At 37.5% G+C, this 25,058-nt stretch overlaps 2 protein-coding genes across 3 annotated transcripts; one reads left to right on the top strand and one right to left on the bottom strand.

The window, feature by feature from the left end:
- Nucleotides 1–13,126: 13,126 nt before the first annotated feature.
- LOC127790278 (cytochrome P450 98A2) lies at nt 13,127–15,665 on the top strand. The gene is made up of 3 exons (XM_052319680.1): nt 13,127–13,692; nt 14,353–14,750; nt 14,840–15,665. Exons 1-3 carry the CDS (start codon nt 13,209–13,211, stop codon nt 15,482–15,484), a joined length of 1,527 nt encoding a protein of 508 aa, XP_052175640.1. The 5' UTR covers nt 13,127–13,208; the 3' UTR covers nt 15,485–15,665.
- Nucleotides 15,666–16,092: 427 nt separating this feature from the next.
- Nucleotides 16,093–18,697, bottom strand: LOC127790279 (cysteine proteinase inhibitor 12-like). 2 transcript variants are annotated; one of them, XM_052319681.1, is made up of 4 exons: nt 18,370–18,697; nt 17,642–17,861; nt 16,597–16,727; nt 16,093–16,441 (listed from the first exon to the last, which is right to left on the bottom strand). In XM_052319681.1, exons 1-4 carry the CDS (start codon nt 18,583–18,585, stop codon nt 16,304–16,306), a joined length of 705 nt encoding a protein of 234 aa, XP_052175641.1. In that variant the 5' UTR covers nt 18,586–18,697; the 3' UTR covers nt 16,093–16,303. The 2 variants fall into 2 exon arrangements, with proteins under 2 accessions (XP_052175641.1, XP_052175643.1); XM_052319683.1 differs by lacking the exon at nt 18,370–18,697 and adding an exon at nt 18,022–18,310 and having other exon boundaries at nt 17,642–17,889.
- Nucleotides 18,698–25,058: the final 6,361 nt, after the last annotated feature.

The following is a 25,058-nucleotide window of genomic DNA, read 5'->3' on the forward strand; positions in this document are numbered from 1 at the left end:
AAAAGAGGTGCCGAGATCTGCTGTCTTAAAATGATGTCCTATTAGTTGTCCCTCCAATCAAAAATAGCCACGTCATCATATAATTAAACATAATAAAAAATCTGTTGTATCTCCAACTTAACGGCAGCAAGTAACGCCATCTTCTAAAATCTGTTCTGCGGACCTTCTTCTTGCTGTCTTCTTCTTCCACCTCGAGGTCTAGCTTCACAATCGCCAACGTCGGCCGCAACACTGCCTTTGCCTTCTTTCAGAACGATCACTGTCACACCAACATTAGAAAAAGAAGCTAATCGGCACTGCCACCGCTGTCGTCAACATTTTATCCGGTCGAGATTCTCTACCAGAGCCCGCAACAACGTCTCGACAACATCCGAATGGTTGTTTCAAAGATCAAAACTCATTTTGAAGGAGCTGTGGGCATTGCTGGGGCGCTTTGGGGAGGAAATGAGTGATAGGAAAGTAATGCACACCAGGTGTTTGAGGTATGAACAAGGTATGAAATTTCTCAAATAATCTTGTTTTTCCATTTTAAATGGTTGTAAAAATTGTTCTCTTTTGTTCCTTTACCTGGTAACCAAAAATGATTGTCAGGAAAATGGTCTTAATAAAAATCAATTATTAAATGCAAACAAAGCATCGAAATAAACAAGTACATAAAACAAAACTGGTCTAGCCCATAACCCACCTGAAGAAATGCCTGAATGCAATAATCACTGGTCTCCAGTTGAACAAGCTTATTAGAAATTCTTGTAGTGTGCCCCAGGCTTCCTGCTCGTGGTGTCCATTTCCCATCAGCAGGTAAAATTGGCTGATTTAGGTCCCTGGAAAGAATGGGGTGTTTATTTGTTTGTAGAATTTTTTCTATTAAATCACATTCTTGGAAAAAAAAAAGTTGTTAAATGGGTACTGAAAGATTCTCTCTTATACTTACAGGAAAAAAAAAATTGTTCTCTTTTAAAAATTTGTCTTTATGCTTATGCTTGTATTTATGGGCTCATCTAATTTATGATATAGAAACTGAAATATGATCAAATCAATAATCTTTTTACTTTGTATTGGTTTTTGAAGGTTATGGAGGCCAATAATTTTATAGAACATCAATCTCGTAGGAAGCTGGATTTTGACAATGGAGAGAATGATATACTTTTTGACACCACGAGAACAGATGTAGATGAGAACGAAGACAATCAAGCTAAATTTGACAGTAATGAATATATTACTTCCATTCATTCCAAAATTCCTTCTGAAGCAATTCAAAAAATTGATATGGAGTTTGAAACAGAAGAAGAAGCTTATAACTTTTATAATGCTTATGCTTACAAAATAGGTTTTAGTATTCTGAGAAGTAAAGGAAACAAAGGTAGTGATGGGAAGATGATAAATAGAACATTTTGTTGCTCTTGTGAAGGTCGTCGTGTCCTTCTTCTTTCTCTACCCTCCCCACTTTTTGGCTTAATTTGGTTGCAGAAGGCAGTCAGCACAAACAAGGAAGAAGAAGAGATGATGTAATTTATTACTCAGCCAGTCTTTTTATTGCCTGAACAACTGTGGATTAGTTTTGAATTAATTTTTATACAATTCCTTATATGAGAAATCAACATGAGAGATCACATGTTAAAATTCAAAAGTTCATAAATTTAAATGAACAAATGAAATAAGAGTAAATAAAAAAATGAACTCTATGGAGTTCTTAATCTATAATTAGAGTTTGCTCTAATTCCTAATATATATATATATGTACAAGTGTGGGTTCATTTTGTCTGCTCCAACCCATAATCACAATCTCACAAGCAGCATCATCAAGAACTAGCCCTTTCTCATGGCGTAAATCATCAAAGCATAATCAAGAACAATTTCACAAGCAGCATAATCAAAGTCGATCCTTCCATGCCTGTAGTTCCCATCAATTAAATTGGTAAAAATAATATCATTTGGCACCAATCTTCCATCAATTAAATTAATAAAAATTACATCATTTGGCACCAATCCTCTGTCACACATTTCATCAAACAGTTGGTTTGCATCATCTAACCTACTATTCTTGCAAAATCCATTAATCAAGACACTGTAAATATAGGCATTGGGAAAAGAAACCCTTCTTCCAAATTTCCCAATTTACAGTAATCATTTATCAACTTATTGAACTAACAGCATTAGGCCTCAAACCCCACTTCCCAATTTGATTAAAAATCAACTGGGCTTCTTTCATTTTACTTGCACAAGCTGTACATCAGAATGTTAAAATTTCATTACAGTACCCACAAGCTGTCGCAGGCGAATTCGACTTCATCAACAGGTTAAGAAGACGACCACGGGCTTGAAATGAGACGCCATCTTTGGAAAAACCATTCGGACAAGCTGTTGCGAGCTCTGGTAGAGAATCTCGACCCGATCTGTGTTGACGACGGCGGTTGCAGTGTTGATCGGCTTCTTTTTCTAGTGCTGGTGTGGCAACGACCGTCCTAAAAGAAGGCAAAGGCGGTGCTGCGGCCGACGTTGGCGATTGTGAAGCTGGACCTTGAGGTGGAAGAAGAAGACAGCAAGAAGAAGGTCCGCAGAACAGATTTTAGAAGATGGCGTTACTTACTGCCATTAAGTTGGAGATACAACAGATTTTTTATTATGTTTAATTATATGATGACGTGGCTAGTTTTGATTGGAGGGACAACTAATAGGACAGCATTTTAAGACAGCAGATCTCGGTTCAAAAAAGAGAGGGAGGTAGTGAGTGAGGGAGTGGGAGAGAGAGAAAAAGAGAGACAGTAATGCATTGAGCCGCCCACATGTCCATCAATTAGCCATACATCTCGTTTCAGCCATTGAGCCGCCTACATATGTCCCATGTTTTTCATTTGCATTTGGGCGGGAAGTGAAATTCATCATAATCATTGATTAATATTCAAAACTCATCTCAATCATAAGATTTTTGATACATTTTGAATATTTTTAAAAATCGTTCTACTTTATTATATAGATTATACACACACAAATAGAACTCTTTAAATAGATAACTAGAGTGGAGAGAAAAAAGAGGAAGGAGACTTTTTGGTAGTAGAGTGAGTCTTATGCTTTCGTTTTACCAAGAGCGAGAAGTGAGAGGAAGAGAGAGATTTATAGTTTACACAGAGAAATTCTTGGAAACAAGGAAAAAAAATGTCATGTCACCCTAGTTGTTTGTTTGTGCACTCTGGGTTACCCCAGGGACAAAACAGTCATTTTGGGGGTGGGCCCCATTTCTCTATCTCTTTCTCTCTCCCCTTGGGAAATGGGGCCACCCCCCAAAATGACCTATTTTGCCCCTGGGTATAGTCACCGAGGGTGCACAAAATTGCACTCCCCATAACTCCACAAGTGTGCGTTTGTTTTGGAAAATAGAGGTTAAAATGCATAAATAAAACTCCAAAGAGTTGAGAGTTTGACAATAAAATAAAATAAAAAAATAAGTTCAAAGACGAATTTATACTTTTGGCCATTTTTTAAAGTTCACCAGATCAATCATTTTTTTATCTATGATACATAAATTCCATGTTTTTTTTTTTTTAATAATAGCAACCACAACACCCACACAAATCATTCAAACCTATTATGCCAAAACCCAAAAAATTTATTTAGATCCCAATAACACAATAATAGAAAAACACTATCAAATTACTCATAAACATACATACATTCATAAATATACTTATAACCATATATATACATACATTTATAACTATATATATATTCATAGAAGGTAGTTCATGTGATCATCGATTGCTAATCACCAATCAAAAACAAGAAGATTGTAACATCCCGAAAATTTGAGAAATAAATAATGATTAATAATTTTGGCATTTGATGTCATTTTGGAGTATTAGAGAAATTAAGAGAAAATATTTACTTATGTTATTTTGAGAAAATAAGTAAATAAGATAATTATTAATTCTTGGATTTATGGAAATTATTAATTTATTTGGGAATTTGGAGATATAAGAAAAATAAATTAATTTAATGGATTTTTGAAAGTTTTCGGGTGTAAGTGCAATAAAGGAAATTGGAGTCTGGGGTGTGTGTGCCAATAATGAAAGTTCTGGGTGCTGAAATGTGATTTGCCGAAGTGGTCGCAAATCACGTTAAATATAAGTGAAGGCATTATATGGTTAAAGGAGTCGGCTAGCGCGGGCGGCCGCGAGTGCTCGTGTGCTGGGTGAGGTCGCGGGTTCGAGCCCCCTTGGGTGTGCGCGCACGCTGGAGAATTTTGGCTGATTTTTCAGCCAAAATCCTTGCCCAAAACGGCGTCGTTTGGGGCAAGGCGGTGGTAGCCATGTGCGGCTGCTGGGCGCGCCACGTGGCGCGCTGTGGGTCGCCCAATTTGCCAGCAGCATTTTTGCTGCGATTTTAAGGCCGATTTCGGCCAAATTCGAAGCAGAATCAGAGGAAAAAAAGAGGAGGAAGAAAAAGAAGCAGCGCGCAGGGCTATTTTTGTGGGAGAAATCTCAGATTAAAAGAAGTTTAATCGCAGTTTAATTATTCCGGTAAGTAAATAAATGTGTATAAATCATTTTGTATGGTTGGAATTTAATTTTGGGCCCAATTTTGTTAATTTTGGGAGTTTAATCTAATTTACAGCGTGTATTAATCTGGTGATGTTTAAGCGTGGAAACGCTGTAATCAGCTGAACGAGGCAAGTTCTCCTCTACCCTTGCGATCTATTTCCATTTGGTGAACCCCTTGTCTTCCCTTAATTCGGTTTGGTTTTACGTATTAATTATACGAATTAGGGATGTTTTGGGCATGATTTAATTTAAAAGAAATATGAGATTTATTGGGATTTTATTTACGAGGTGCCTATGTGGAATTTAGATGGCTAAATTAATTATATTATACGGTTAGATTTAATTAATCTGAGCCTCGGGTTTTATTAATCGCTATTAAACGTTATTAAACGTTTTACTTCGCAGCGGGAGTGTAAGAAATGCAAGAAACGGCTGTGTAAAGGCAAGCTCCTAACCCTCTCTTCCTAATCGTTAATTCCCGTGAAAGATCCCGTGATTCCTTGTATTTTATCACCTCCCCTACTCTAATTCGGCTCCTAACCTTATTTGTTATTATTAATCATTTGTTTTAATTTAAATTAAATCCGAGACTTCTAGAGTATTATTTGTTGAGTGCCTACGGGGGTTTGTACCGCCCCCATTCCTTTCGGAATGATGCTGAACCCAGTTGGGAACTAGGTTCCTAGACGGGCGGGTTTATTTATGATTTTATCAGGATTATTTACAGTTTTTCTCAAATTTATTTATGGTTCGGTTAGAGCTATCGAGTAGTAGGGCAGGGGTCGGTTGTTGGTGACGTTGGGGTAGTCTATTGTACGACCCTGATGTGGACCGTCGGGTGGACACTCCTTGTCACTGACTGTTGACCGGTGCCGGGCACTGCTGACTAGCTCTGCCGGTATATGATTTACTGCATGATTAGATATCTTGTATTACTGTTCATGATTTGATATGCACATGGGTACAGGATGCATGCTAGGATATTCATTTATTGAGTATGCTTGGACACGGACATTCTAGTTTGGTTAGGTTGCATCTACCGCGAGCATATGCATGGCGTGTGGTTTACTATGTGGGCGGAGCATGGCCTGATGCCTGGATGTATGGGCGCCTTGTATCACGTTGATGCTCACTACGCCATTGCATTTCTATGTGCATTGCATGGATACTGGTAGTATTTAGTTCTCGGACGGGAGTACCGTTCCGAGGGAGCCTATGGCTCGGTTGTCGGGAGTACCGACGGATACAGGTGACGGGAGTACCGGCCTGGGACAGCACGCGCAGGTTTGTGGAGACATTTGTTGCCTTTCAGGGCAGCGGCAGGTTGGTATGGGACTTGGGTGCCAAGTGTCTTATGTGGGCCCCAAGGACCGGTATGTGCTTTTATTTTGTTATGCTATTGAGCTTTTGTGTTGTTGCGTCTCATGGCTTGTGTGTACCTGAGGGTTTATTCTGGGGTGAGATTTCTGGTTTTGTGTAGCCTTCAGCCTTTTCTTCCTTATGCTTGCTGAGTCTCTCAACTCACCTTGCTTTCCATCATTCCAGGTAGTGGCGGCGTGGGCCATAGCAATGGAGTCAGCTTTAACAGCAGAGTCGGTGTGGTGTACAGGCAGTCTCGTCAATCCCTATCCACTCTGATGTCTAAGTAGAATTTGCTCTATTATTTCGTACTGTGCCAGGTGTTTTCTCGAGTCTTATGTATGTCAGCACAGGAGTTTGTGTTTATTTACTTATCTTGTGACCGCTGTGTTAGCGGGGTACCCATAGTGCATGCATGTCTTGAGCTTTGCTTCCGCTGTTCTTATTTTCGTGTATGCATGCCGGGGTGGTCTTTGTCTCGTGTTTCATTATTTTTCTCCTCCCGTAGGCGCTCCCGTTCGAGTAGTCCGGGTGGTTGGAGATATCCGGGCAGGGGTGCTTACAAAGATGGATGGAGTTGTGGTCTTCAGTCGAAGAGCTTGGAAATGATAGTTGTCACTGTTATCAATTGTCAACGAGAAGACATATAGACGACAAAATGATAAAAAGACAGAAGAATAATGATAGCAATTGAGGAAAGTTAAGGTTAAAATTTTTCCTAAAATGAATAAGGAAGAACAAATCTGTATCTAAATTAGAAACGAAATTTTTTTTTTTTTGTCTCTAATGTAGTCGTTAAATACAAGAAACAAGTTCCTAATTTTTTTTCAAAAATTGCATAACAACTTTAAAACATTTTTAAAATTACAAAAACAACCAAAAAAAATATAATTTTTTGTTATTTCTTAAAATTTTGGAGGTATTAAACGTTTTAAAAATGTCAAAACATCACAGTTTCGACTTTTCCATGCTTTAAAGCATAAAGCTAATACAATTTAGAATTAAATTACCTTTTCGAATAATATAATATTACTTAATGTAGTTGCCGTGATCAAAATTGAACCACCAATATTAATTTTCTACGGTTGTGTCCGACCCCGTTAGCTTGGCCCACTTATTTTATTTTTGTTTTGAAAAGGATTAAAGTTATTTTTATTAAATAATAATATAATAAAAACGTTGCATTGAATATTTTATTTGTCATCTTTATTAAAGAATAATCACACACATGATTAGATAATACAGCTTTCCATATATATTTTTTTCGATAACTAAGAAATACATTTAAAAAAAAAAAGAAAATAATGAACAGAGAAAAAGTTTCGAGACATGTACTTGGACACTACCCAGGCATCCAAAATGGAATGTAGGCATTAATGTACCAAATGACATATCTGCATCCACCACCACCCAAAGTCACACATGTGATTAATGATGAGATTGAGAGATTAATCTTTGAAGGTGTGTCGCATTTATCATGCTTTTGGCTTGATAATAGCAAGGGCTTCCACGCTTACCAAAGACAATACACAATTGTGAGAGATAGACAATGGGCACTTAGATATCCATTTGATTACCAGCCATAAGACATCTTCATCCTAGTCTCGTTAAGCCCATAAGATATATCTTATAAGTAGAAGATAACTTAATTATGTATATACATAATTCACCCTTGACTAAGAAGTTAGTGGTGGGAGATGTAATCTCAATTGATGCTAAATCAATGAGATACAAGGGCCTTTTCTCTTGAGGACCTTATTTTGCCCACATCAATAATTATTTGAGAATATAATGATTCTCAATAATGACTTAAACTGAATGTGCCTAAGTGGTTACAAAATCAGTACTACGAGAGTAGGGAATAAAATTAAAATGCAGAGTATATAGAAGAAAGCAAAGTTTCATTTGCATTGAGTATTGTTAAACCGCCGCTTTAATCCCGGGTCCAAGTCTATGAAGTTAACTCAAAATGTCGTCATCACCTTAGGTCTTATTAGAAAACACAAACCCAACAATCTACATCTTGATTCCTAATAAGGCCAGCACACATAAGCAACAAGAAACAAACACATGCAAAAAAACATGCAACAAATGCATTCATCCACACAAGAAATAGATTCATAAACATATAACAAATGCATAAACTTACAACGAATATATAAACATGAGCTAGCTCTCTTTCCATCCCACTTAGGTTTGAATCTCACTAATCCTCCCACTTAGGGTAAGATCTCTCTCAACCTTCCACTTAGGTTAGAATCTACCCCATCCTCCCACCTAGGTTAGGATTGACTTTCCACCTTGCTCCAGGTGGTGGATGTTGGTCCTTTAAGATATGGCCACTCAAGAGGAGTGTGAATTAAGTGTTTAAAATTTTTCTCCCTTTTAATGAATATTTTTTATTAATAATTATTTAAGAATATATATTTGATAAATATAATAAATTATATTTGAGATTAATAATTAATGCAAGTCACAAAATATAACAAGAATAAATAATAAGAGACACAATATAATTTATAGTGGTTCGGTGTTTTCACACCCACTTAATCTATTCTCCCAAGGTCTAACCACCCTTGGGGTTCCACTAAATCAAAATCACCACGGTTTCCACACTACCTCACCTTGAAAACTATATACACACCTAAATTACAATGGGTTATAGGCAACCACTATACCAAGATTTTTTTCCTAACTTATTTTGGAAACTAGATTCACCTAGATTTAAATAGTTCTAGGAAATCTATACAATCCACAATGGTAATTTAAATGTTACAAATAATTTGTCCACATTTCGACACAAATAAATAATTAAGAACAAATTATACAAGCTAATAATATTTAAATAAATAAATAAATTTATAATCTCAAATGGAGAAGTTTAGATTTGTTGTAGAAGACTTGAAAAACTTTTCTCCTCTTGTCTTGTGGCTCTTCGGTGGATGTGTAATAATACTTTGAGAGCCTCGTATTGCTTGAATACTTTACTTAAGAGAGTTTGAAAGCTTTCAGATACTTTGGATATGCAATGGAAACACTTGAATGCTAAAAAAATGAGTTTGAGGGTATTTATAGTCATTTTGAATATTTTTTTAATGATAAAAAATTTGATCGTTATAGCAAGAAAACTTAGTATAATTTAAAATTAATATATGCACTCAAAAATCCAAGAGGGTTTGTAGATCAATTGGCAAAGGAAGGCTTGGAACATGCTAGATGTCTAGGGTTAAAGACATGGGAGGTTCAACTAGTTTCTTATATTTTTTTTGAGTTACACATGCTATAAAAATATTATATAAATTAATTTAAAAAATATTTTTAATAGAAAATAATATTTTTGATAATACATATGATATAAAAAAATATTTAATAAATTAATATTAAGAATATTTTTAATAGAAAATAATATTTTTAATAATGCATATGTTATGAAAATATTTTATAAATTAATTTAAAAAATATTTAAAAATATTTTTAACAGAAAATAATAATTTTGGTAATACATATACTATAAAAAAATATTTTATAAATTAATAAAAAATAATTCGGTATTACAATTAATATATTTAAGAAAAATACTCTTTTGTTAATCACCAAAAATATTATAATTTGTATATTAAATTTTTTTTTTTATTAATCATCAAAACTTAATTAATATGAGCAAGTTGGCTCAATAGTGGAAATAAAGATACTCGACCCTTCTCTAAAATGGAATAACGGACACATAATCTTTATCTATTAACTCATCCTCCCACTTAGGCTAAGGATCTTTCTAATCCTCCCACTTAGACTAGGATCTCCCTAATCCTCCTATTTAGGCTAGGATTTCTTACTCATCCTACCACTTAGATTAGAATTTCTGTCATCCTCTCATTTAGGTTAGGATTTCACTCATCTTACCACTTAGGTTAGGACCACATCCTACCACTTAGGTTAGGTTTTCTCTCATCCTCCCACTTAGGTTAGGATTTCACTCATCCTATCACTTAGGTTAGGACCACATCCTCCCACTTAGATTAGGATATACCTCATCCTCCCACTTAAGATAGGATCTCTCCCCCACTTAGGGTTAGGCCTTCTCTCCTTCTCCCACTTAGGGTTAGGATTTCTTTCTCTAATCCCACTTAGTGTTAGGCTCTCTCATTATCTTCTCACTTAGGATGATTGGGTTTAATGACTCCACCTCACTCAAGGTAGGTTAGGCCTTCTCTTATCCTTCTTCCCTTTGAAAATTCCTATTTCATAATGTGTGGCTATGTTCACAAAGAATATGCTCAATACAAAATATCCAACTTACAAGATCATAGAAACCTAGGGTTTCACAATAGGTATGCACAAAGCAACTAGGGTAGATTTGTAACAAGGATAACACAAATTTATCAAGCACAATTTTTTAAAGCACTAAGCAAGTAAAAAATTGCCACAAATAAATCACACTAAGGATGCAACCTAAGGAGACTTTAAGAAAACACAAAGTTTTAGTTTAAAAGACTTAGGTAGCAAATTTACAGATAATCAAAATTCAATTAGGAACAGGTTGTTCGAGCACTTAGCAGCAACAAAAAAATTAACAATATTTAAAATGTACTTAGCAATTTAAATAGGTACAAGTAAATCACAAAGATATCAAACAAAATACCAAACTGATACTGAATAAAAATCAGAAATAAATTCTGATACCTAACAAATTTACTAGGCAAGATAATGAAGCACTAAGCAACAAAATAACCACAAGTAAATGCAACTTTCACAAATATCACATAGATATCACAAAGTTACTTAGCACTAATTAAAGGCACCAAGCAATTAAATAATCACAAGTAAATCACATAAAATAATATATAAAACCACACAGGTTACCAAAATAGATCTCAAATCTGAGATCTGGAACTGAAAAGGGTCGAATCTGGGAAGATCTAGATCTGAATGAAACACCTGTCGGCCTCTACGCGCCATCACCTGCAACTTCACGCGCCACCGTCAAATGGCGAGTAGGCTGGCACGCACCGATTAGAGGGATGCTACTTGGTCGGACGATCACGGATACAAGGTTGGTTTACCCCGAATCACCCACTGCACAAAGCAATTGAAGTTAGACGATTCGGATTCAACGTAAATCCTAAAACTCTTACCGTGAAAAAATCGACTGAAAAACCAGAGGGTTTTTCAATTAGGTTTTGATTCCGCACAACCCAAGAGCCACACGAGGCTCTGATACCAATTGTTGGGATGAAAACACCTACAAAATACGGTTAGTGCACAAAACCAAAATCAAAAGAGTAAAATCGATAACAACAACAAGAAGAACACGAAGTAAACTCCCTGTTTCGACCAACGAATGGCAGTCACGAAGACAATGGGTCAAGGCTCAATTCTGGACTTGTCAACACCACTTAGGTAACTCTAAGAATAGGGACATCAAGCCATAAAGGAGCCCAAACCCCCAAGAACCGAAAACCTCAAACCCCCAACCCTTTCGGCTGATCGACACCCTTCACCAAGCCATACAAGCTTCCAGACAGTAGGATTCACCAAGGAACAGAGAGAAATCACGAAGATATGGGTTCAACAATAGCTACGAACAACTTACCATGGAAGAGGCAATCGATCCCCATAAATACACCTCATCAACAAATCGCCTAAGGCGAAACAAGGAAAGGTGCATCACTCAACAAAGAAATGATCGCCAGACCAAGAAGGAAAACAACCCACGAAGAATCAACCATACAAGGAATGAGGCAAGACATGATCGGCCGAGAAGAGGGGAAAGAGAGAACACAATCAGTCGCCACAAAACAGGGCACAAATAAGAGAACAAATCCCTTATATATGGGAACCCTAGGGCAAAGGGGTAATAGACATAAGGACTTGGGTTTCATGGGCTTCTCCCTCTTTTGAGCAAATGGGTCAATGCCCATCTCTCATCTAAAGAGAAGGTTAAGGGGTTATGGCATGACTTCTATTTGGGCTGCCAATAAGAGTGTTGAACCGTCACTTCAATCCCGAGCCAAAACCTATAAAATCAACTCGAAACGTCATCATCGTCTTCAACCTCGTTAAGAAACACAAACCCAACAAGTATGTAATATAAACACCATATCATCAGTGCTCACCTGACTCCCTTCCTGCAGGGCTCTGCTCACTAATCCAAATTAGCTCGTAAACGTTGGTTCACCTAACTACTACCTGAATTGGTTCCATGTTTGAGCGGCAGAAATTAGAAGAGATCCGGCTTGAACTAAACAATCTCCTTAATTTGCCTTCATCTTCGGCTTCATACAAGGCTTTGATAACTTCACACAACTCTTTTAATAAGGGAGTCGCAGGAGAAAATGACGCTAATTATGGACTAACACCCTTTATATAAGGCTTTGCTAATTTGTTTTTTTTAAAAAAAAAAAAAAGAATAGAGATAAATTAGTATGATGATGGATGGACAAATAAAATCATGAGTACCCATCATTACATTATTACCCGTAACAGCCAACAACCACGGGTGACAATATCAATGAACATGGATGGAGAAGGTGATTAATTTGGTCACGCATTCGTCATAGCAGCTGCAACTGGATGTTATCCGAAAGTTGGGTGGGTTGGGTCATGCAAATGTGAAATGACCCAAGTTATTGTCTTAATTACTTAATTCCCGACGAAGCCGAAGCCCTAAACGGTGGGCATGCATGCCCTTTTGCACCGTCTTTTCGGCTCACCAACCGCCCTCACCAACTCCTTGTAGGCCCCATCTCCTGGTAGTGGTCTGGTTCTGGTTGGTTCCCCCACCGCTTTCCTTGTTTCTGTATTTTTCTCTTTGCAATTCCAAATTCCAATTAAGCTCAACAACCATCCCAAATGGCTTTCAATATCCTAATATAATTCTAAGTCTCTTCAGTCGGTTTATATTGTTTGGTCATTAAAACTACTTTGAAAATTTACGTAATGGAATATCATAAAAAGGCAATAATAATAATAATAATAGTTTTAAGGTTTGGCCCACTGAGTTTGACAAAGAATGGAAGGGTCTCCCTCCTCACCAACCTTTGGTTCCTTCAAAAACTTCTTCTTCTAGTCGATGTGTTTCATCATTGTTTCACCCCACCAACCACACCCACACCCACATATTATGATAATTAATCTCATTATTTAATAACAGTAATAATAATTCATAAATTACAAAAAAAAATGTATATATTGCCTTTGCTATTTACAGTGGCTCACCAACTCCCATTTGATCCTTTATAAATGCAAAACATATCAACCATCTCCAACCGAAGAAATTAAAACTCAACGCCCTCTTCCTTCTTCTTCTTCTTCAACATGGCTTTCCCTCTAATTCCCATCTCTATCCTCGCCGTCTTCCTGGGCTACTACCTCTACCAGCGGCTTCGATACAGGCTGCCGCCGGGGCCCCGCCCGCTGCCGATTGTCGGCAACCTCTATGACATCAAGCCGGTAAGGTTCCGGTGCTTCGCCGAGTGGGCGCAGCGCTATGGCCCGGTTATATCGGTCTGGTTCGGCTCGACTCTGAACGTGATCGTTTCCAACTCGGAGCTGGCCAAGGAGGTGCTCAAAGAGCACGACCAGCAGTTGGCCGACCGGCACCGGAGCCGGTCGGCGGCAAAGTTCAGCCGAGACGGGAAGGATCTGATATGGGCCGACTATGGGCCTCATTACGTCAAGGTTAGGAAGGTTTGTACTCTCGAGCTGTTTACTCCCAAGCGGATTGAAGCCCTTCGGCCCATCAGGGAAGATGAAGTCACCGCCATGGTTGAGTCCATCTTCAATGACTGCTCCAACCCTGGTACCTTTCTCTCTCTCTCAATCAAATTTAATCGACGGCCTAATTATATATTTATCATCATGTGTTTAAATCGGTGAATACGTTGTAATTAGTGGCGTTATTGGCGTAATTTCACATTTTCATCAAATGTTTTGTGGATGAAAATCTAATTGATTAGACATAATTGGGTTAGATAAGATGACTGGATCATATGTTATTGGTGTAATCTTGGTTAGAATAACCATTGCTTAAAAGATAATCATGAAGAGAATTAAATAACTTTTGATAGTAAACAAAAGGTATACCTTGTATGAATGAATCTTATTGACGTAAACAAAAGAAACTTAAACATGATCCCACTTCAGAGATTGGATCTGGGAGATGAATAATTACGATAATATATATATATAATATATATTTTGGAGCAAAAACTCTGGCCAACTACTTTATCCAATGTAATAGGATTGAATTTTAATTATTTTAGTATTTTGTGTCCAAGTTTCGCTTTCAGTTGATTAGGTAAAGCCTTGAACCACAAGCTTAAGTACAATGTTATCAGCAAAATAAGTTTATGAAAGTGATTTATATTTTAGAGAAAAAAAAGAATTTTATTTTTATTTTTTTGGGTACAAAACTTAATTATAATACTTTACAATTATAAAAATATTACTAAAAATGCAGAGAATTATGGGAAGAGTGTGACAGTGAAGAAATACTTGGGAGCAGTGGCATTCAACAACATAACAAGGCTGGCTTTCGGAAAGCGGTTTGTGAACGCAGTGGGGGTGATGGACGAGCAGGGCTTGGAGTTCAAGGCCATTGTGGCCAACGGCCTCAAGCTGGGCGCATCCCTCGCCATGGCCGAGCACATCCCCTGGCTCCGCTGGATGTTCCCTCTCGAGGAGGACGCCTTCGCCAAGCACGGCGCCCGTCGCGACCGCCTCACCCGAGCCATCATGGAAGAGCACACCCTGGCCCGCAAGAGCAGCGGCGACGCCAAGCAGCACTTCGTCGATGCTTTGCTCACTCTCCAAGACAAGTACGATCTCAGCGAAGATACCATTATCGGGCTCTTATGGGTAAGTGTGTACCTAATTGATTATTGTTGTCGCTTATTGTTAGATAGGGAATTACGTAGGAACTAACTAAACTTGTTGAGTTTTTGCAGGACATGATTACGGCAGGGATGGACACGACGGCTATTACGGCGGAGTGGGGGATGGCTGAGCTGATCAAGAACCCGAGGGTGCAACAGAAGGCTCAGGAAGAACTGGACCGAGTCGTCGGATACGAACGCGTGATGACGGAAGCTGACTTCTCCAGCCTCCCTTACCTCCAATGCGTGGCCAAAGAGGCGTTCAGGCTGCACCCCCCGACCCCGCTCATGCTTCCCCACAAGGCCAACGCCGACGTCAAGATCGGCGGCTATGATATCCCGAAAGGCACCAACGTTCACGTCAACGTGTGGGCGGTGGCTCGGGACCCGGCGGTTTGGCGAAACCCTCTTGAATTCAGGCCGGAGAGGTTCCTAGAGGAAGACGTTGACATGAAGGGTCATGATTTCCGATTACTGCCATTCGGTGCCGGGAGGCGAGTCTGCCCCGGTGCTCAGCTCGGCATCAACTTGGTGACGTCGATGCTTGGCCACCTTCTGCACCACTTCTCATGGTCGCCGCCGGAGGGGGTGAAGCCGGAAGAGATCGACATGTCGGAGAACCCCGGGCTGGTTACTTACATGAAGACACCATTGCAGGCAGTTGCTAAACCAAGATTGCCTGCTCACTTGTACAAACGCGTTGCTGTTGACATGTGATTTTGCCATGCCTGTTGCTCTGATCATCCTCTATATGTCTTCTTTTTTTTTTTTTTATCAACTCCTCTTTTCATAAGAGTCAAAATGAGTTTCATTATGTTTGGATGCTGGGAAATATTGAAAATGGTAAATACAAAAGGCAGGGATTTGGAGAGCATAAAGAACACCATATATTTGCTTTCTGTTTCAGTAACAGTAAAACGTCTCTTTTTCCTGCTCCCTGTTTACACTCAATAAGATAAAAAGATTTAGCAGAGGGTGTGGGAAGGGGGCAAAATATTTGAGCAAATTCCAGAATCTTCCGTTCCCTTTTCCTCATGACAATTAGTTGCCATTCAGAACTTTCATGGAATGAGAATGACAGAACAAGGTGAAGATGGTTTTTAGGAGACGGAAAGAAAGCAGAGGGGTTGGCTGGACTTCGGTCAAGAGAATGCCTAGTGATGGGAAGCAGGAACTCAGATTTACCCCCAAACAAATACAGACATACATACATACATATAATATTAATGAATTAACTTGGAATTCTTCAATAGAACTGGGTAACGGCAAAATGGAGAAAACAATTTTAGAAACCTAAGAATCAACCAAAACATAGAACAGGAGAATAAATCATTGAAAAGACATATCTATATAATAAGTTAATAACAAGCTCAGACATGGTTCCAGATCACAAATTTAATTACAACCAACAGAACACTCGCCGAAAGGCTTTGTTCCTACACACCGTGGTATTAGTACGTAAGTAGCTTTATCCATATTTTATACATGCTGGGCTGTATTGTTTACATAATTTTAATGTAATACGTAACCAACATTTCAGGAGTGACCTTGTTCCATCTGGTTCACATAAAACTTTCCTTCGATGTACTTAGTTACGATTACCTTGAACTTCTCTTCCTTGCTCTCCCTCAGGACCTTTAAAAGCATAGAAAATTTAGTAGAATCTTCAATTACCTGCATTATAGCGATGAACCTTCGTTAATATTGTATTTATCAACAAAAGCAAAATTCATTTACCAATTGTGACCCTACAAGTGCACATGACAGAGGGATCTGTCAACTTATAACAAAAGAATTTGAAAATACAATTTGAAGACAATGTTCCGGACCTCAGCCTCAGCTAGAAGGATATCTAGCAGTTGATATGGGAGCAGTGAATTGGACCTTTGCTGGATGGTCTTCACAGCATGAAGTGCTGCACGCTGGATCACTTGATCAAAAGTTGGCACTTTTTGCCATCCTGGTCCATGGCCATATGAGTACACAGGGCCTGATTACTTGCTAATCGGGCATATCATTTTTAATGGATAGAAACAACTCCAAAAGGATAGTCTCATGAGAAAGCTATATAATTAAGCAGGCTGGCATTTGAAAGTTTAGTAGCATTAAGGGTGAGAAGAAAGACAAGGCTCTGTCCCTAAGTCGGTACAAGGAGATGAAAGTACTGCCAGTGAACTCAAATACAAAATGCAGTTCCAAAACATTTCCATATTAATAAATTGTCTGGAAAGTAACCTATTTTAACATCAACCATGCTTTTCATTCATGAATCCACTCAGATGGCTAATGGAAGACAGAATGGAATGGTTAATTGGTTATTCCAAAAATATTGTAACATGCCCTTTCTGAGGTTAACTGTCGTAAGTGCATATCATGTGATTACTTTCATTACTAATGATCCATTAACTGAATTTATAAGCTGACTCTAATTTGTTAACTGGTTCCTAAATCCTAATAGAAAGTAAGTCCATAACCTTCAGCAACTCTAATCCCCAAATTCTATTTTCTTTTCTACCTTTCTGTGCTGTCTCATCTCATTCGATCTTGATTTTCCAATAGTTTATGTTCCTCTTTCTTCCCCTTCCATTTTCTATGCTCTCTTCCATTACAATTTTCATTATCTTTCTTCTTCTACTTTCAGTGTTTTCATACTTCTAGACCAGTTCCTCTCTCTGTAAAATGCCTCTATTTCACATTCATTATATATATCCACTTCAGCTTTGCTCCGGAAAAGCATTCCATACGTCTTAAAACAGTAAAGGGAACTTGACATTAGAGCTGACCAGCAACAAAGCAATTCTAGTAGCCTATCTCAGTATGGATATTCAACAAATTCTTGATGCACTGTGTGTTTAAATAAGAATAATTGATTACCTCGCTTGACACCAAGGTCAGCGGAAGTGAATGAAGGGCCATCATGGGCATGCTTGAACTCCTGCAGCTGCTTGAAGTTAATCCATGGCTTCACCCAAACTTTTGCCTCATATATCTTTCTCTTCCCAGCATCCGTTGCCTCCAAAGTAAGATGGTAAATCTTACCAGCAACTACCTGCTCTTTGGCTTTCACCACTCTTCCGAACTCAAGAAGAGCATTCTGTAGAGTACGAGAGAGTTTACAAACCCTAAAAGATAATCTAAATCATAAATCCAGTATGACTGCTGTCACCAACTTGTGTACATATATCTAAATTCAAACCCTAAAATATGAGAGAATTTACAAAGAAATGTTAATAATCGACAGAAAAATGACAAACCTGTAAATCACAAAAAATAGTCCGAAAAGAAAAGCCGACAAATTATGGAAAAAGAAAACAGAAAACTCTCCCCCAAGATGCACAACTATAGGCCTGACACGTCTAGAACAAATCAACATCCATACATGGAACTTTAACTGCCTAATCTAAAAAAAACCAGGAATTAAGCAAAACGATAAGCTTTCATTCAAATTAAAGATCAAGATCAAGAATTAAAGAATTAATTATCAAAACAGATCAAAAAGGATATACACAGGTGCGCATACCTATATGCATAAATCGACTTGTAAAGAATTGGGGAATTTATAACTGAAGAAAAATTAAAAAAATATGGATGGAGATTCATACCTGCTTTTTGTTGTATTCTTGGACAGCGAAACGGCCGATGCTCTCCATCTCCGCACTGTTCTTCATTCCCTTGCAATCATGAACTCCGCCGAGAGTTTTCATTTTTATCAAGCGATCGTCTTCCCTGCAAAACCCTAATTCACAGAACGCACAAAGCAGGGCCACCGCAATAATCCACGAAACAACCAAGTTGGTGTCCTTGTTGTTCAGCTTCATCTCTCCCTTTGATTGTTCCCAGGTTTCTTCCTTCCGTTCCCTTCCACAAAAATCAGATCTTTGGTTAGAAACCCATGGTCCGACAGATTATACGTTAGCTTTGTCCTTAAGGATTATTTGAATGTTAGGTGGCCAATCGCGTCGAGGGCGGTGGCAACCCAGTTGCTCACAAGAATTGGGTCGGGTTGACCCAATTTGACTAAACAAGGCGTTTGGGATGGGAGTATAATAATGATAAAATAAATTAAATGAGAATGAATAAAAGAGACTGTAATAATAAATTAAAATGAAAGAAAAATTTATTTTACCGCTTTAACATTAATTATCCTTTAAAATTTTAAATTTCTCTGTTAACTTTATAATTCTAATTTTTATTGTTTTCTTGAATGAGGAATAAATATTTTATATTTTATTTTACTCATTTTTATATTCAGTTTCATTACCAAGTCAACTTTTTTTGGCGAGATGGCCCAACATGGACAGGGCTAACCTTCCTTTTTTTTTATTTTTCCAATATTAAAATTAAAGTCTGCACCTATTTAAATTTATATTATACATATTAAACATTTAGATTCAAATATATTTATTTCAAAATTTCAAATGTTAATCAAATCCCATAAAAATGTTATAATAAAAAATCAAATGCTTATCTTAATATTTATTTTATTTAGTATTTTTGTATATATTTATAAATTTTGGCTATAGAATTTAAAAATGTTAGGAGAGCCTTAGAAAAAAAAATTAAATGGGCTGGGCCTTTGGTATCATGACCCATGTAGTGGGTTGACCAGACCCAACCTACCAAGCACAGTAACAGGTCAAGACAAGCACAGCGATGGCCCGAGTCGCTTGACACATCCCTATTCTAACTCCTTATTTTGCATAAGAAGTTTGTACTGTAAGATATAAAATATGTTTTCTTGCGTGTAAAAGATAAAATCCCTCATTTTAAGGGCTCCTTGTATACTGTTTCAAGCATATGGGAGGGGTTAATCATGGTACACGATAATGCATCAAGTAAGAGATACAGTGCATGATACCTATAAGAAATCACCTCACATGAGAGTAAAACTTTCACATTACGATTGTCATGACTCGAATCTGTATCTTTAGGTGTAATTTATTATTTGAAAACAATTCATGTTATGTCCGTGGGACAAAATATCTTTTTTTCATTAGAGAGATAGTGGATGGAGAATAAAATAAAAATAAATATTTTCTGTTTTTAGAAAAGTAGAAAAAAATATTATTAAATAATAATTAGGCCAATCAATCTTAATGGGCGGGGCATTCATAGCTTGGATAAAGGCTAAGGCCCTTTCTTTCATAGGGGAAGTGGATGTGAGCTACTGCCTGCACGTGCTTCCCTCATCCCATCTCTCCACCTGCTTTTAGTTTTAGTCATCAAATAACTACTTTCTCTTGACTGACGAGATGTGTCTGTTTGAGTCATAACAGAAAATAAACTCATTTTTAGCTTAGCTCTTTGGGTTTTAAGGAAGTTAGTGTTAAGGGAATTATATCCTTGCACTGCCCAACTAGAGTGAAATATTGCGTTGTTGCGGCATTAATTATTTTATTTAGGCAATTATACTAAAGATTCATCCATCTGAACTCATGAATAAAAAACCCTAATAAGTAGCTATATATGGGATCTTGATGAACTTTATCATATCCAGTGCCGGCTCAAGGGTTGTTGGGGCCTTAGGCGACAGTTCAACAGTCGGCGACCAACAACGAGTAGCTGCGTAACACGCGACCCCCTCTCTCTCTTAGGGCGTAATCCCGACTTGTTTCTACGTGAATCCTGAACGACCATAGGGACGAGTGACAATAAAAACAAGGACGATAAGGAGGAGGGTCATGGAAAAGAGGTAGAGGGCAAGATGGGATTGTTTGTTCCAATAGGCGCCGAAGAAGTCACCTAGGACACCAAAAGGATGGTGAGGCCGATGAAAACGACGGACCACCAGAGCCAGTGGAGCCACTCGTTGTCCGACTTGGAGGCCAACTAGATTCCAAAGGCGATGATGTGAATGGAACACATGAAAACTATGAAGTTTAACACCAACATGATGTTATTGTTCACTCCTATGGCAATGGCAAGATGGGACGGTTGTGGGTGAGGGAAGGCTTCACTAGTCTATGCCTTAAGCGGCCCTCGTACCATTTAAAGAAGACAATACAAAATTACAAAAATAAAGCTTTAAAGGAAGTATTTTTTTTATTATTTTCATTCAAACCTATTAATATATATATAGTGTCTTCTTTCAAACAATTAAATCAAACCAATTTCATTCTACTAATTAATCTAATAAAAGAAAATCATTTTCATTTCAGATACAATGTATGGTGCATGTAACATTTTGTTAAAAAGTGTTGTTATCAATGCCGTACGTGTCTTACAAATGATGATACGTACGTCAATATCTTACCTTCTTGGAATTGTATTTGTGTTGGATGAACTTTGCCTAGGAATGGTGCCTCTGTTTTTTTTTTTTGTATAAATTGCGCAGAAGATTAATAGATTATAGTCTTCTCTATTCATATTTCATAGTGAAAGTAAAAGCAAAAAAAAAATCTTCCCCATTCTGCTCTTTAATTCCAGTGCTCGAAACTAGAAACTGAAACCAAAACCACTTCTCAACGTCCCACGCCTCTACTGGTTAATATAGCCAACCCCCACCTGTACCCTGTCACCGGGATGCAAAACCTAGTCTTCTAAGCCTGCCGGTAAACTGCCCGTCTACCCCGAAAACCACCTTATCACCTCGTTGTCATCGGAGACTTGCCGATTATCTCTACTGCTCATATTGAAAAAGAACCACGCATGCGTGGATTGAGTTTCCATTAGGCCCACAAATCGTTGGAAGTTATATATGCATATATATATATATATATAGAGAGAGAGAGAGAGAGAGAGAGAGAGATTTGAAGTGATGAACAAGAAAGTAATTATTTAATTGTATATATGAAGTTCAAGAAAACTGAACTAGCAATTTATTTATTGGGTTGTAACGAACATGTAATGAGTTTCATTATCACTGAAATGGATCTAGAAGTTGGGAATTGAAGCAGTGGTATAGGATGGGCCAGGCGGAGGGACAGGTTCCTTAGGCAGCGTCCCTAATGCCGGCGGTCCCTGAGATATTGGCCCATGTGGGGGCACGGGCAGCGCCCCAAAGGCCGGCGGCCAATTCGGGCCAGATGGCGGCACCGGCCCCTTAGGCAGCATCGACCCGAATGTCGGAGTAGACGGAGGCCGATCACCGGCGGAGAGCGGCGGCGCTTCTCTACCCTCTGCGTAGTAGCCCATGATGATAAGAACTAGCAGAAGCACAGCGGATGGAAACAGATATCTCTTCATCGTTCTGGGTTTGGGTAGATCGACTGGAGCTCATCGCGCTTTATAGCCATGCTGCTACGAAGGAAGGAAGGAAGGAAGTTGGTAGCGTATAGTTCGTAGTTGAAGCATTAAGCATAAGCACATTCAATTCAATTTTCTAACTAGTAACTACTAACAATTCCATGAATTCATTTTTCAAAATTTAGTCCAGCTCAATTTCCATTTCTGTAATTGAATTAATATGCTTCAGTATTCCCATTAAATTTAGAGCTTTTTTCCCAAATTAAGGGTCCTTTCTTTTCCTTCTTTTTTTTGGTCTCCTTTCGATTGACCAACTTTTACGGTTGTGTTTATAACAGTAAAATTTTTTAAATCATTCAAAATGTCCCGCCATTTTACACTAGCTACAATGCTTTGCTAGGCCGCCTAGCTAGCTAGCTAGCTAGGTTCTTTTGTTTTGATTGAAGAATCATTTTAACGATTGGATGGTCTCTACATTTTTGGAATGATTAGTGCAATTAAATTGTCCTTCATTTGTTAAAATGTTAAGTGTTTTAATTTGAAACATAAGACATTAATATGCATAAGTTTAATTTTTTTTTAATTTAATTAAGATTAATACAAAAACAAAATTATTAACGTGTACAAATAAATGATTTTTAATTTATATATATATATATATATATTGATCAAGTAATGGGTTTATAGTTGTTACCTTACCCAGATAGAAATGAGATATTAGGTAAATATTTATCTGGCAAGGATAGGATAGGAAGGAAAAATATATATGTGAAATGTTTGTACATTTGAGTGACATAATGATGACATCAATTGTAATATACATAAGTTTTAGATGCATGAATGTTAATGGGCGTTACTGTACCCCATAAAATGCATGTGCGAGGCACATGAAATTGATAAGATCATAAGGTATATTATTAGTCCGTGATCTTGTACGGTGTTTCTTATTTTGATAAAATATTTTAAACTTTAAAAAAATATATAATTGGCATCCCTACTCTCATGATAAACACTTAATCATTAATTCCTCCACTTAACTCAGATTTTATGTTTTTTGATCGTAACGCTGAGAATGAAAATTACATACTTTATCACATAAGTGATCATATTTTAAGTAATAAAGGGATAAAAGATAAAAAGTAAAATTAGATTTTTGAACATTTACGTCCGACAGAGGACGGGTCCCTTTCTCTCGGCGTACCCACAGTGCCAAACGTCGACGACCTCCGCCGTGAATATATTTAAAGGCTGGAGAAGATATCACGTGTTATATTTATACATGCTTGATCATGTATGTTTATAAGAAGACCAAAAAAAAAAAAAAAAGACATGATTTGTGATTTGTAAAGTATAGTTAAAATTCTATACTAATTACCAACCCAAAAAATAAAAAATCTATAATAAGTTAATAGTGTGGTTAGGATAGGGAAAAGTAATAACAAATAAGTCGAAACTCAACATTATGTTAATTCTATAGTCGAAACTCTCATATTTTTTTATAAATAAATTAATTATCATTCTATAAAATATACATCTTTGATACTAATATTTAAAAATATATATTTTTAACTTAAATATCAAAGAAATTTACGTGAGAATTGTGGTGTATCTTTTAATTATTCTCTTTCTTAAATAGTGTAAATAATTTTATAACAGCGCTATTAATAAATACATTCATTGTTATTGTTGTGTTACAAAAATGGAATGGCAAATTTAATTTTTATTTATCTAATTTGAAACAAAAACTGTACACAAAAGTTTTAAAATGAACAATAAAATCAAACGGAGGCTGCTTAATTTATTTGTGATAGGCAGCCGACTAATTCCACAAATTTAATTAGAGGCATTTCTTGGAAGCCACCATACCATGCCAGGCCACTCACACTCGAGACACTTTGACACTTGACAGGTCGCCGTCACCGTTATAACATCACCTTAGGACTTACTTCCACGCCCACCTGCTTCCACCGCACTTTCTGAAAATTGCCACCGCTCAACCTATTACAGTGCATTTGTTGCTGCATTTGAGAAAAATTAGAGACAGAAACGAATAACAATTGCATTATAATTTATTTGAGACTTTTATTTGTAGTTTAAAAGTGTGATGGACACAAGCTGTATATACAAATTATATCATATTATTGCCATAACTATTTCACATTTAGAATTATTATCTGGTGCGACCTCAGTCGCTCGTATCTTTAATTTTGATAAAAAAAATAAATAACAAATAAAATTTTATCTTACAAAAAATTAAACCCACAATCTAACTGTCCAAACTTCAATTTATCATCACTCAACCAACTCACTTAAACACCCCCCCTGGGGGGCTAATTATCTCACATTTGCTTATTAGTTTAGATTTTAAACCCTGAAAAAGTAGGGGTCCATCTATGTATCTATTATTATATTATATATATATATATATATATAAAAGTTTTCTCTGAGCTCTACACAGATCTGGTCTAGGATTACGGAAGCTGTGATGGGTTCCACTCGTTGATGGCAGGCACAGGCTTCAGCAGTAAATCTCCAAAAAAGTAAAAATGTATATCTTATTGCTTAACAGTAGCTCGCATGACCCGAACTCGAAGGAAAGAGATATTGAGGGATTGAACAGTTGAAAGCGATACAGATGTAGAATGTAAAGAATAGCCCAACCCCAATGATGATATCGGTTGAAGTGAAACTACATAAATAAATACAATTAAATTGGGAGCATGATCATTACTCGCCTTTTGTGGATTTCCAACTCCAATCACACCAAACCCTTGGCCCCCATAGATATTATCATACAGCGCTTGAAGGCATTAATTAATCATCCCCAATTTTCAATCCCAACTCTCTACGCTGCTCTGAATCGCATGTTCTCCAATCGAAACCTTCAATCCACCGCACTTTCGCTTGCATCGGCCGAGCCCTCAATCTCCTTCGCCTCCTCACTGGTCTCCGATTTCGAATCCTCTTCTTCCGCTTTCCCCTTGCTCGTCGCCGGAACCTGACGGCACCGCTCCAATTCAGGCATGGCGGCGGAATTGAATGACCCGAACCTGGGCGTGGATTCTGGCGTGCTGACGAAGTTGCAATCGAAGGTGAAGGAGAAGCT

This window comes from Diospyros lotus, chromosome 14 (assembly GCF_014633365.1).
Source record: "Diospyros lotus cultivar Yz01 chromosome 14, ASM1463336v1, whole genome shotgun sequence".
Lineage (NCBI taxonomy): Eukaryota > Viridiplantae > Streptophyta > Magnoliopsida > Ericales > Ebenaceae > Diospyros > Diospyros lotus.